This window comes from Lissotriton vulgaris, chromosome 10, assembly GCF_964263255.1.
Source record: "Lissotriton vulgaris chromosome 10, aLisVul1.2, whole genome shotgun sequence".
Classification (NCBI taxonomy): domain Eukaryota; kingdom Metazoa; phylum Chordata; class Amphibia; order Caudata; family Salamandridae; genus Lissotriton; species Lissotriton vulgaris.
This window is the reverse complement of record NC_141698.1, coordinates 19145829-19160620: the sequence shown is the minus strand read 5'-3', so window position 1 is coordinate 19160620 and position 14792 is coordinate 19145829. Positions and strand designations below refer to the sequence as shown.

Here is a 14792-nt window from a genome sequence, read left to right as displayed (position 1 = left end):
TGCACTCGGATATTGTCCAACACCGTGGTAAGAGCGGTTTCCGTACTGTGAGCCCGCCTAAACCCATGTTGGGAACCATCTAAAATCTGGTGGTCCCTCAAGTACGTACTCAAGTGTGAATTCAGATGGGATTCAAGAATTTTGGCAGGGAGAGGTAAAAGGGAGATCGGACGGAAGTCTTTTAGATTTGAGGGATCTAATGAAGGTTTTTTCAAGATGGGCCTCACCACAGCGGCTTTCCAGATCAAAGTAAATTTGCCCGGAGTTATGGCTAGGTTCAAGACTGTCACGAAGTGCGGGGTCAGAGCCACCTTTGCCATTTTCACAACTTTAAGGGGACAAGGATCCAAGGGTGACCCAGATTTAATTTTTTCGAGCAAGAGGCCTACAGTTTCGGGTGATAGCGTTGGAAATGCACAAAGACTTGCCGACGTCTTTTTACTAGGATCACTGTGTAAGAAAGTTTCAGAGGAAGCCACAAATGACTGACTAGCATTCATGATCTCCAACTGATCATACACATCGGAAATCTTAGAGCAGAAAAAGGAGGATAAACTGTTGCACAGCTCCTGCGAGGGCTCCACTTTATCAGAGACTATAGGAGCAGCAAGTGAGATAAAAGCTCCTTGGGAGTAGTAATGTCACCTGTAATCTTTGAGTAGTATCTTTCTTTTTCCTCCATTATTGCCGCTTTATAAGCCTTCAGACAAATTCTATGTGACTCCCTGACAGAAGGCGTCAAATCCTTCCACCAGTGCCTTTCCTTCCTTCTACACTCTTGTCTCATAGTTCGTAGATGATCAGAGAACCAAGGGGCGGAAGCATTTTCCTGGCAGAATAACACGATTTTTGGGGGGCAAGTGAGTCCATCATAGAAGTAATCTTTTTGGAAAGAGTTTCAGCAGCTGTGTCTACATTGTGAAGGTCTGATAGCTGGAGGTTAGCAAAAGCAGTGGCAGCCCCTTGGTTTGTATTCAGGGTGAGATTAAGTTTTTCAACCACTTTCAAAACAGACCTTTTAGGACCACCTAAATTAGTGGCCCTTAGTTCAAAAGGAACTGCAAAGTGGTCTGACCACGAGAGCGGAAGAGGTGCGCCCACCAGGATTCGGTTATCGTTAGAGAATATTCCATCAAGGGTGTGGCCCGCAATATGGGTGGAGGTATTTACTAGTTGAAGGAAACCACAGCTACTCATACACTCTGATATGGTTTGGGTGTCGTGGTTCATGTTGTTTTCTAGGTGGAAATTGAAATCCCCAAAGAGCGTGAAGTTCAGGCGCTCGAGATATGGTTCTAGAAGGTTACTAAAATCATGGCTAAAAGAGGCCCTCGGGCCAGGTTACCTGTAACACAGTATCCCCGAGAAACTTTGCCTGGGAGTAAAATTTATAGAAACATATAATGCCTGGTAGGGATCAGAATCAGAGGTCAAAGGTTCCGAGCGACAAGTGAAAGTGTCCCTAACCAGGATACCTAGACCTCCTCCACGACGACCCACCCTGTCTAGTCTAGAGAAGCTATACCCTGGTGGAATAGCCTCAACCACCTCAGGGCCTGAAGCTTCGTTAGCCCAGGTTTCCGTGAAGGAAAACCCAGTCAGGGGCATGTTGAAAATAACATCTTTAAACGCGATGTTGTTCTTAATCAGGGACCTTGAATTAAGGAGGAAGCCTTTCAGGGACCTCTGCCTTTGCATATAAGCTCGGATCGAAAGCAAGGATGGGCTAGCCCCTTCTAGCCCCTTCTTCCCCCTTAAGGCGGAAGCTACACCAACCACAAGAGAAGGGTCCTTTCTCAAGGAGCATTTCTGCGGTCAGACAGTAATCACAGAGCGGTGAATTATTTTTCCCAATGTCCAGCAGAGCCTCCTGTGAATACCTTAGATTAGGTCCAGGCCCTGAAGGTAAAGCGGCAGCATCCCCGGCCCGACTTGGCGTGGACGGGTGCAGTCGCCCAGCACCACAGGAGAGTACCGATACACCTACAACCACAAGTTGAGGAAGAGATAAAATCATTATTGAGTCAGGACATCATAGAGCGAGCAGAAGGACCGAAACCCTGGGTATCACCAATAGTGGCTGCGCCAAAGAAAAACACATCGAAAATCAAAATATGTGTTGATATGAGGATACCGAACACGGCCATTGAGAGAAAACGACACCAAGGGCCTCATTTGGACAACATGATCAGCTGCCTGACAGGAGCGAGACGGTTCTCCAAACTGGACCTGTGCAAAGGGTACCATCAGTTAGAACTAGATCCGCAGTCAAGGTACATAATGACATTTTCCACACATCTAGGCCTATTTCGTTATAAACGACTGAGTTTTGGGATATCATCGGCAGCCGAGATATTTCAAGAGACCATCAGGCAAGTAATAAGACCAGTCAAAAACTGTTTAAATTATAGCGACGACATCCTGGTTTTTGGAAAGTCAGACGATGAGCATGACAAGGCGCTAAGAGACGTATGCTCTCAGCTAGAAGAGGCAGAACTAACGTTAAATGAAGATAAGTGCGAACTAGGATGAGATGAGTTGATGTTCTTTGGACACATCTTTTCGAAGAAAGGAATGCGGCCAGCTCGCAGCAAGGTAGACACTCTGGAAAGGGCGAAACAGCCCAGCGACGTGGCAGAAGTAAGGTCATTCCTTGGCCTTGCCAGTTACTGTGCGAGGTACATCAAGGATTTTGCAACAGTGAGTGCACCGCTGCGAGCATTGACAAAGCAAGGACAGATCTTTGAATGGACACCAGAGTGCAGCACAGCTTTTGAAAACATAAGAGAATCTGTGACGGCTGTAGATCACCTGGCATATTTTGACCAACTGCTATGCACTGAACTAACAGTAGACGCAAGTCCAGTAGGATTGGGCGCAATACTGGCACAACACAGACCAGGAAAAGAATCACCAAGATGCACAGTGGCCTATGGAAGCAAAAGCTTATCAGACATTGAGAGGGCATACTCTCAACCAGAAAAAGAAAGTTTGGCAGTTGTGTGGACGTGCGAACATTATCTTATGTTCATATGTGGGAAACCATTCACAATAGTGACAGACCACCAAGCCTTTATAACAATATACAGGAATCCAAACACAAAGATACCACCCAGGATAGAAAGGTGGGGGATAAGGCTAATGGACTACAATTTTAAAATAATTCACAAGCCCGGAAAGGAACACAACACAGCTGACTATATGTCCAGACATCCTCTGCCACACAAGACGGAAGCGACGACCATGGCGGAAGAGTATCTGAATTTCATCCTGAAACATAACACACCATCATCAATAACAATGGAAGAACTCGAACAAGAAACAAAACAAGACTCCACCATGCAAGCAATCCAAAAAGCGATGAGACAACAAAGGTGGAGGCACATAAACACTAATAGCATCATGGATCAAGGGGTCATAAAAGAAGAATTGCTAGCGTTCAAAAAAATAAGTGAAGAACTGTCTGAAACAGAAAATGGTATCCTGATGCAAGGTACAAGGATAGTAATACCCAGCAAACTGAGAAAACGAACGATAGACCTGGCACATGAGTCTCACCGAGGCATAGTGGCGACCAAAAAGATGCTGAGGGAAAAGGTGTGGTTCTCGGGACTAGACGGCATGGTCGAAGAAACCATAACACGTTGCCACATCTGCCAGGTGACAGGACTGCTAGAAATGTCAGAACTGCCACAGGCAGTGTGGACAGAGTTGGCGGCGGATTTCTATGGACCATTAGAGACAGGAAGCTACCTGCTAGTCATCATTGACGAATTCTCACGATTTCCAATAGTGAGACAAGTGGCGTCCACTACAGCAAATGCTACCTTACCGGCAATGGATGAGATATTCGCTGCATGGTGCTCACCATAAACGCTCAAAACAAACAATGGCCCGCCATTTTCGAGAGAAGAATTTCGACGCTTCATGGACTACCTGGGGATCAGACATCGCAAGATAACACCACTGTGGCCTAAAACGAATGGAATGGGAGAGCGATTCATGGGGACTATAAAGAAGGCAATTCAAAGAGCGAAACTGACCCAGATATCTACCGGGCAGGCGCTGTGCCAAATACTGAGGGACTACAGAAATACCCATCACAGCTCCACGGGTCGATGCCCAGCCGAACTAGTGCTAGGACGATCGAGCAAGACCAGGCTTCCACAAATAGAAGCAAAGATGAATGCAGACCAAAGTGACATAGCAAACAAAGACAGAGAGGCGAAAGAAAAGATGAAGGCATATGCGGATCGCCGGAGACATGCATCTGAATCAAAACTAAAGGAAGGTGACACAGTAGTGGTGAGGCAAAAGCAACAAAGAAAGTCTGACAGCCCATTCTCCAAAGAACCACTGACTGTGACGAAAATAAAAGGACCAATGATAACAGCGGTGGCTGGTCAGTACAACATAACAAGAAACAGTTCAAACTTTAAGGAGCTGAAGACAGAAGGAGAGGAGGTGTCAACACAACCTACAACAGCCCTGAAGGAGGAAGAATATGGACAAAGGAATGAAAATGAAACAAGGACAAGAAGAACATACAAGAAACCGCAGAGACTAATTGAAGAGATGTAGAGTGACCAAATCTTTTGTTCTCTCTCTCTCTCTCTCTCTCTCTCTCTCTCTCTCTCTCTCTCTCTCTATCTGTATCTCTCTCTCTCTCTCTATATATATATATATCAATATCTCTTTTTCCAATGATCACTATCAGTACTACTAGCAATGATTACAGAATGTGTCATGAAAACTTTATTCGTAACAAAGGGGGAGATGTCGTGACCCGACAGCGGGACACTAGTACCCTGTGGGTCAAGCGACCTGGGCACTGGACACCGGACACCACATCCGGTCAAGGGGGCAGAGGGCAGAACTACAGGAGTGGGGACAAGGGAAGGACATGCTGTGTATGAGGCTGCCGCAGTAACGATAATAAAGAAGAGTTACCACCGACCTGCGTGACGCGTGATCCTTGCTGGGTATTGTGAAGAACATTACAAGAGTGGTACACACCTAGTCTGCCTAATTAGCACACTGCAGCCCCGTGTATCTACCTCAGTGACCCTTGAGTGTGGTCCCTGCCCCGCCCCCTCCTCACTCCCACGCCCTCAAAGTTTATAGGGTAATGACTTACATCACTGACCCCCCCTCTGATCACCGCTGCTCCCGAGATATCGTCACAATCCAGCATTCAAATTATGACATTCCACCCGGGATATCCACATTCCAGAGCGTGACGAACGTGTGCCCGATGGAAGCGATACGGCCGCCCAGCCCCACTCTTTTTCCACACACATATTCCACAAAATCCTTTCTTATTTAGTTCTTTTCTTTATAGGGATAACCCTAGTTTTTAAAAGCTGCCCCGTGGGGGGCCGGGGCTGAGAACACGTCACAGGTCACAGAAATCAAAAGAAAGATAAATATTATCGTGTTCCGGCCGTCCCCGTCTGCTGCTTAATTCCAGTTTAACTGGTATCGAAAGTTGATATTTATTCGATGCATCTCTTCTGAAAGAAGCCTTACAAGAAGAATAGAAATACAATTAGGAAACACAGCGAGCTGCTTGTACAGCGCTTCCTGCACTCCTCACGTTTCCAACCGCTGTAAAGAGCAGGCGCTGCTTTCATCCAAGTGACTGATCGATGAAGGATGAAGGGCTGAGCCAACCCGGCCGGGTGGAGCTCGTCGGGGGCCCTGCGCGCTGGGGGCCTAATGCCGAAATAAACGGAGCGCTTGGATATAGTTATCACCGCCCTTGAATCCGTCCTTTTGATACGTGAAAGTGTTAATTTATGGGGGTCTCCCGCTGCCGCCAACTATCAGTGATTGGTGGTCTATTGTCAAAGAAACTTATGACATGGAATTTGCCCTGGCTAAGGCTAGGGGTATAGGTTCTATGGTCAAGAATGAGAAAATCTGGGGTCCTATGGATCTTGCGCTATAGTTTAAATAAGATAAAGAAACTTATTTTTTGTTATTATGTATAAAGGACTGAAATGTTGTAGCAAAAAGCTGACTTTAGTCTAAAAGCTAAATATTTGGAATCTATCTGATACCAGTTTAGGAGTAGGATTTTTTTTTTTTTAAATACTCGGATATGCTTAATGTATTTCAAAGATAACTATGTATATCTATTCTTCATATTAGGAATTGAATTGTATTATCCTCATGTGATGTCAATAAAATTATTATTTTTTAAAAAGTGTTAATTTATACAGAATACCTGCTCAGAGGTGAGCAGGGCGGGCAGGCGAGGGGTGAAACAAACGTCCCCAATAACACAGAAACGACGCAAATAACACATATTCATCCACACGATTAATACTGTGGCGCAAGGGTTATATTCGGTTTATTGTCCCTGTACGACAATCCTGGGTGAGAAATAAATAAAGTGCCCCGCTCCCAGGTGAGAGGCCTCTGAACCCCTGGTACCCCGGCCGCCCAGCATCGCTGAAAGGATTTGAGAAATACCCAGGTATCAGACGCACAGAGCCTAATATTCTACTTATTACCACTGAGGTGGAGACATCTTACTCCATGCCCCTCCCCGCGCTTAACATTGATAATCAATACCATATAAGGTAATGGTTTAATAGTAATTGCAGAGCTGCTAAGTTAAACTTACTGAATGCAATTAAAAGTAATAAAAGGATAGATCTGTTGGAAGCACGGGCCAATTATACTAGAGAATTGAAACGGGCCAAAACATGCTGGGAAAACCAGAAGTGGGAAGACATTAGGGCAGCCCTGTTAGTACGGGATCTCAGAGCCTTTTGGAATTTGGTCAACGAGGGCTCTAGGAACCATAAATCTGCCATTGAGCCAAATATCAGTGAGGATGTTTGGGTTGCTCATTTCCAACCCCTTTACGCTTCCTCAGTTAACGACCCCTATAACACAAGAGAGAGAGGGCAAGAAGAACCAAGAGGGGTTACTGGGCCGCAAATTCAACTAAGTGAAGTTGTGTTTGCACTTGAGAAAATAGCCCCTAATAAAGCACCAGGGCTGAACAGAATACCTGGAGATCTTTTCCACAGTGAAGTCTCAGTTTGGGGTCCCTATCTTACTTTGTTTTTTAATGCTTTATTGGAGGACATCCCCATGCCCTCTACATGGGCAGGGGCTGAAATTATACCCATCTTTAAAAAAGGGTCCCCACTCCTGCCATCGAATTACCGGCCCATAAGCCTCTTGGATGTTCTCCTTGAGCGCCTACACGGATGGATGGAGGATCACAGCATTCTAACTCCACTCCAAGCTGGGTTTAGAGCACGGACATCCACGGTCGACCAGATTTTCAGACTGCAAATGATTCACTGGAAGATCGTGAGTATAGAGAGTGGCACTCTATACTTAATTTTTGAAGACCTGAAATCTGCGTTCGACCTGGTCCCCAGAGAGAAGCTGTGGTCGATCCTTTTGGAGATGGGGGTCCTGGTTTACCTTTGCCACTTGTTGCTCGCCTGCACGAGGGCAATTATGCCCAAATCAGGTACGGCAAGCATGGCAACTTAACATCTCCAATCCCAGTAATGCGAGGAGTCCACCAGGGATGTGTCCTGGCCCCAACACTCTTCGCCTTATTTGTTAATGGGCTCATTGGACATCTCAAGAAAGGTCTCAATATTGATGCCCCCAAACTGGCAGGGCGTAGTGTGCCAGCCCTGATGTTTGCAGACGACATGTTGTTACTGGCCAAGTCCCCTATGGGTATCCAGAGGACGCTCGATAACTTAGTTGTCTTTTGCAAACATCGGGGCCTGGAGATAAATCTTCAGAAGACCAAATATATGGTCTTTAATGGCGGTAAAAGCACACGCAGCAATCCGACCCTGGGGGGCCAACCACTCGAAAGAGTGGCGGTCTTTGACTACCTTGGCATCACCCTGACGGAGAGTATGGACTGGGGAGCGCAGATCAATACGTGTAACTTGAAGCTTACCCAGGTGTCGGGAGGCATCCATACATTTTTCAAGGGGGCATCACACAAGCAGGTTTATTCACCCATGGAGGCCTATAGGGCACAGGCAAGAAGTGCTGTGTTACATGGTGCAGAAATTTGGGGCCATTCTGCACTTGTATCCCTTGAACGCTCTGAGAATGCCTTCATTAGACAGCTTCTTATCCTCCCCAAAAGTACTCCATTGATCCCGCTGAGAATGGATCTAGGAATCAGACCTATTGCTGAGGATGCCGCGCTTAGACCACTAACCTTCTGGAGACGCTTGTGGAGGGCTCCAGAGCTAGCCCCGTATAGTGAGGAATTAACAGATACTGGGGCTGAAGGGGGTGGGCAAGATACCTTGGTTGAGGCACCTTAAGGCGTTATGTATGGATTTGGGACGTGCTGATCTGTGGGATGAGCCCCAAACCGTGTCTCAATCATTAAGTAGCAACACACTGGTGACTGCCTACAGGGAATACCGGCTGTCCAAGATGATGCGTAGCTCTTCATCGGGACGGCTGACAAGCGAATTCCTTATAATTAAAAATACTTATCAGGCATAGTCCATTCTGGATAGCATCCAACCAGTGTTGGCAAGAAAATTGTTTCTCCAGTTCAGGCATGGGTGCCTCCCCCTACAATCATATGTTAAAAAATGGGGGGGACAGGTTACGATTGAATGCCCTGCATGTGGTTTAGTAGACGAAACTGAGGTGCATGTTCTCTTCCAATGTGACTCCTACAGGTCGCCAAGAAGACGCTGGCTTGTGCAAATTTGTAAGAACTTGGGTACAAGACACTTTAGAGAGGCCTATAGAATATTGAAAACTGAGCTCCACCTCCCAATAGTCTACTCTGTTTCCCGCTTTTTATTCTTAATGCGGTGTATGAGGAGGAAGTTTCTGGAGCCTTCCATGTAGTGGCCGAATGGAGTACATGGCCTGTATAGACCTGCTAATATTTTTTATGACACATGGCATTTAACTTTTAACTGTGTCTTTTTAAAAAAAGTGAGCATTCCCTCTTGTTTTAAAAACTATTTTATTACCCATAGTGGATTTTAGTACGGTTCTTAATTTTTTTTTTTCCCCCTGTGTATGAGTACTGACCATATGCATCTGCACTTTATTCTAACTGTTTGTTCCATGGCGACTGGATGTAAAACTGTACCAATGTTGTTGATTCCTGTGGTAATGATACATGTTTTATTTATTCTTGTGACGCTTTTATGGTCAATGTACCAAAATAAAGCTTTTTAAACAAACGAAATACCATATAAGGCTGTGCACATCCGCATTTATTAAGAAGATATATAATACTGAAGTTAGAGCCAGACCATGAAATATTAAAAACGTCGCAACGAAAGACGTATTATCAATAGGGATATCGGTGATCAGCGTTAAGGCTCAGAGTCCGGCTCTCTGTGCTGCCGCAGATCACACATGTATTCACAGCCTGAGGCGCCGGGATTTCAGTCTTCCCTACTTGGAATCAGGGCTTTAAGTGGGCCAGGTCCTGCCGGTGCTCAGCACCGGCAGTTCTAAAAAGCAGCTGTTGAGGCGGGTCCCTATCGGGCTCTCATTTTGGCGCTCACCATCAGGGTGAAATAAAATCTTCATTTTGCAGCAGTGCCACCTTCACTGCCTGTGATGTAACTTCGAAGAGGCTGGTTATAGTTGTTTTATAGTCTCATTATTTCAGAACTGACGCTTTGGTAAAAATACGAAGTCATAGTTGCTGATTATTTATTCTATGCAACTAACAACCATTTTCAAAGCCAATAGTCCTGACTTGTAGGTGTAATGTTGTTACTTGTTGTGTTATTTATCTGGAGCAATGACAGAAACAGCAAAGTACCAGTGGGGAAGCACACTATGGCGAAGTACAGGTTTTTAGCTTACGTGATTTTAACCCACGCCCTTAATTACACTGGCCACGCCCCTTTGAGAGACGCGCCAGTTTTTTCATGCCACTTAAAACCCTGCTTGAAAGCCTGAGTGAAAATACAGGACGCGATGACTGCGCAACGACATCCTATGCATTCCTTCTCCTGGACGGCCCCCTTTCCCCCAAACACGGTCCCTCCCTCCTTTACGCTGCCATCCGACCCTGCGCTTTGTCTTTTTATAGATTTCTTTTTTTTTAAATTTGCAACAATTTTTGTAGTGAGAGAATGCAAGATATTCAGTCTGATGGATCCCGTACAATTAATGATTACATTTCCTATGTCATCTATTCTCAATGGTTCTTAGAACGAGTCTTGGTTCACTTAGAAGAGATGCGTTTTTAGTGATTTTTTTGAAGGACTCAGGGATCTTAGATGTTTCTGAGAAGGGAAGGTCAGAAGGATGGTCCTGGAGATGAGAGGGCCATTCTGGCTCTTGCCTGGAGCTCCACCCGTACGCGTTAAGGAGGGATGTCTTTGATGCTCACACATGATGAAGGTTGTGGACGACATGGGCCTCTGCTGTGGTTCTATGGACAAGAATTAGGAGAGGTGGAGGCCCTGGCCTATCACAGGCCCACTACACATGGATACATGTTGTGATGGCTCAAACCCTACAGTTCCATGTGTGCCTTGAAAGCGGCTGGTGCAGATGCAGTAATGGCCTTTGATGTGAGACTTTCTCTTGCAAATGCAGTTGTACACAGACGTGGAACCGCCTCCCTCTTTCACAATAGCTAGAATGCGATGCACTGCATTGGCAAGGGCCGGACATAGAGTTCTGATCTAGCATGAATTATGTCTTTTCACATTAAAGCCACTAAGCATGTGGGACCTCACAAAATAGATGTATACTCAGGTTGCTGTGTTTTGGGGTGTTCACTGTTCCTGATAACCTGCTTTTCATGGAAGCGCACATCTGTCAGCTACTGTGGCAACATTTGGTGTTGTGAGCTTAATACACAAACTGGAAACAGTCTGATACACAAATGCATCTACCCACTAACCGATTTACCCACCTGCTCACCCTATCATTCATTCATTCATTCATTTACTCACCCATTAATCCACTCACTGCCTTATCCATCTGTTCACTCATCTACCGACTCATTCACTCATACACCTAAACATCTGTCCACCACATCCACACCCACCCACCCAATAACTCACCCATTCATTCAACCATCAATACTTCTTCACTCGCCCCTCTGTTCAGTAATTTATCCATCCATCCACACACTTATTCATTCACCCATGAATCATTCCATTTACTGGCCAGCTCTCACTCATAAATTCATTCAGTCATCCATGAATTCACCCACCCACTAACTTATGCACCCAATCATTTACCAATCTACACATTTAGACATGCTCGTAAACTCAAGCATCAATCAACAAACACACAACTCTTCAGTCAGCAGTACTTCATCCATCCGATAAATCCCCCATTCACATGTACATAAATTAACCCTTCAAATAACGGACTCCTCTATTTTGCCATCCATTTACCCACCCACTCAGTCACTCATTTACCAATCTTCACAAACAGACACATATATCATTTCACCATCAATAAACAAGCACGTTAACACAACACTTGGGCCAGGCACATCACATCACTTCACACGCTACTAGATCTGCTATCCACATGCTCACCATCTTGCCCTACAATATATCAATCATTCATTCTTTCACTCACTCATTCACTTATACACTCACTCGCAAATTCATCCGTTTATTCACATACACATCTGTCTATCCACCAGCATAGCAATGCACTCACTCATCAATGCACTTGTTGACCATGTCCTTAATTACGGTTGACTCTTACATATTCAGCTACCCACTCATCCATCCATACTCCTCCATCCACCTATTTCCCTGTGCATCCACCAATTAACACATCCACACAACCTCACCCACATTCACCAATCAATAACCAAACTAACAATTAAACAACGCACTTAAAATGTGGACTCCAGAAGTTGTGGTGATACGCCAAAAAGGCCCCCAGAATCTTGAGATAATATTCTAGAAGTAGCCCATAGAACTGAAGGCAGAACTTCAGGGTAGCCCTCAAAACTGGATGCAAAATGCCAGAGGTGGCCCCCAGAACTGAACACAAAACGTCACAGGTGATATCCAAATCTGGTCATCATACCACCAGAGCCACTCTCCAGAAGAAGACATATTGCTTTGGATGTTGGTTCCTGAAGTGGCCTAAGGAAGGGATTGGTCATTGCATAGTTATCAAACTACTGATCTATAAGTCCAAAAGCTGCCACAATGAACACACTAAGATTTGGGCCTATTGGCAAGAAGTCAGAGGGATTACCGTGGGGGATGGGGAGCCACCAAGTACTGGGGAATGGTGGCTCTGTGTGTGTGTGTGTGGCTCTGTGTGTGTGTGGCTCTGTGGGGATAGCTTTTTTTGTAGGTGGCTCTATGTGTGGGTGGCTCTGTCTGTTTGAGGGTGGCTCTGTGTAGGTGGCTCTATGTGAATGACTCTGTGTAGGTGGCTCTGTATGTGTGTGTGGGTGGCTTTGTGTGAGTGGATCTGTGTGGGTGTAAATGCAATAGGTCATGCATTTGCGAGCGATTAAGCTATTGGCATTTTAAATGACAATGCCATTTATTTAACGATTAAGCTATTGGCATTGTAAATGACAATGCCATTTATTTATGATTAAAAAAAAAAGTAATGAGCAATGCAAATAGCTCTACCGTTAATAATGCCGAGACCATTGCATTGTAAATGCTTGTTATGAATGGCTACACCCATTAGAATAACTCAAACAATTTAGTTCATGATATAAGTAACCTGTATATATATTCTGTTGTGCTGTTTAAACATGACAAAAGACATGATTAATGATATTTGGTGGCCAACGCCCTGCATATCTTCTAGTAGTGAGCAGAGCAATAAAGAAAAAGGGTTCTCTCACCTATGGGTAATTCTAGTCATGCAATGGAGAGTTTGGGGGCTGTGGACTTCAGCCAGTACATTTTACTTCAAAAGAAAAAAATCACTCTTTTATGATTACTGAACTTTGTTTAAAACACCAGCTAAAAACAGTCTACGAAGCTGTTCTGGCTTTATGCAGTCAATAAAGCAACTTGACACTTTCAGTCTTTCACTGCTTGTAAATGTAATAAATTAGGGTTAGAGGTGAGATTCTCTATTTTTTCTAATTGTGTTAATTTTTGTTGCCAAATGGGTGACATTAAAATGGTATGGAGATTTAAACCACATCTCTGGCAGTTTAAACAATAAAAAATCCTGGACACATGAGTGGTTTAACAACACAAAAGATAAGGTTAGGGAATGGATATAGGCAAATGGGGCTTCTCTTAAGAAGATTAGATATATTTCTGGTTTTAACAGAGTTCAAGAACGGTGAACAGAGATTAAAAGTGCTCATTAAAAAGGAGCTCTCGAAAAGTGAACCCTATCTGCAATAAAGGTGGATGAGCATGTAGTAATGAAATACTTTATGGTGCTGCTTTACTTACTTCATCAAGTAGACATCGAATTTTCCGGCAGAACGGCCAGACTTCCTTTGTTTGAGTTTCCTAGTCCAGCCTTCTGGAAGGGTGGGGTCACTGTACAAGGGCCCCCGGTCACGGATAATGGACCGCCGCTGCTTCGGGGAGGCGGCTGCTTCGGACACTGCGGGGACACTAGCATCGCCTTCTGGGCGCTCTGCTTTGTCCACCTCAGGGACCTGTGTAGGCTGCTGATAGGAAGGCTCTGGTGGTTCATCTTTCGGGTCACCAGTCTCCTTATTGTTTTCTGGAGTCTCCTTCCTGAGTTTGGGTGGTGCCGTCTCATGTTCGCTCAAAAGTTCTAGCACTCCTGGTTTTTCTTCCCTGTGGTACAAATAAATGTTATTAACTTTGATGTCAATATACAATGGCAATTTAATTTTAAATAACATACCTAAAATTAAGAGTAACATATATAGGTATTACATTATTTTAGACGTTGTACATGAAAACGGTTGCTCTACATTATTTGATTGTTGAGCTTAATCTCTAATCCTAGATTTATCACCGCTACCAGGTAAAAATAAAGAACTTAAAGGCAGGAAAAAAACATGAGGAGAGGAAAAATTACCCTTCTGATGATGTTAATACTCCTAGATGAACTTAGACTTTTTGAGGTCGCAAGGGGCCCAATTGGACCATATGATACCGCAAAATGGCCTTCATGTAGGTACCAAACTAAAATTGCGATTCAGTAATACAATACAAAATTGCAATTTGGGTTTGCAGCTACATACCAAACCACCATTTGGAAGGGGCGAGTTTTGGGCTTCCTTTCTAAATAGCGATTCTGAATGGGATGTATTAATGTTTTGCAACTGAAATCCAGACGCAAAACAAACATTTTACTGGTTAGTGAAATGTAGTAAACCACTTGCAAACAGAAAGGGATCCTCACTGGACCTCTTCCCTCTGTGATTGTTTACAAAAAGATGATTTAAGACAGCACTGCCTAGTTTTTAAAAGAATGTTTGTTAAACTTTTTGTTTTTTTAACACAGCTCATTTTCCTTAGAGAAAAATGGATTGCATAAAAAAAAAGATTGCTTTCTTTAAAAGCAATTACAGAATTACAGACACAATGGTCTGCTGCGCCCAGCAGCGAATCAGGTGTGCACCCTCAATATCGAGGATGAAACATCCAGGGGTGTTTGGGGGGAATTCGACAGGTAAGTCAAGATTTTCCATACCTAACTCCACACATTTCTACCTACAAAGTACAATATATAAAAAAAGTAACTCCTCCCCTTCAGATCCCAAGAATTATCGCCCCATCTCACGCTTGCCTCTTCCAGCCAAAGTCTTGAATAAAGTATTAAACCTTCAGTTATCGGACTTTATTAATGCAAAT

General features: G+C 44.3%; 1 protein-coding gene across 1 annotated transcript in view; it reads right to left on the bottom strand.

Annotated features, from left to right (window-relative positions):
- The window catches only part of MECP2 (methyl-CpG binding protein 2), a 278116-nt gene that overhangs the window by 14251 nt on the left and 249073 nt on the right, over positions 1-14792 (bottom strand). Inside the window, exon 2 of the mRNA XM_086940251.1 lies at positions 13410-13766. Coding sequence (XP_086796377.1) covers positions 13410-13766 — 357 coding nt within the window. The remainder of the gene's footprint in view (positions 1-13409; positions 13767-14792) is intronic.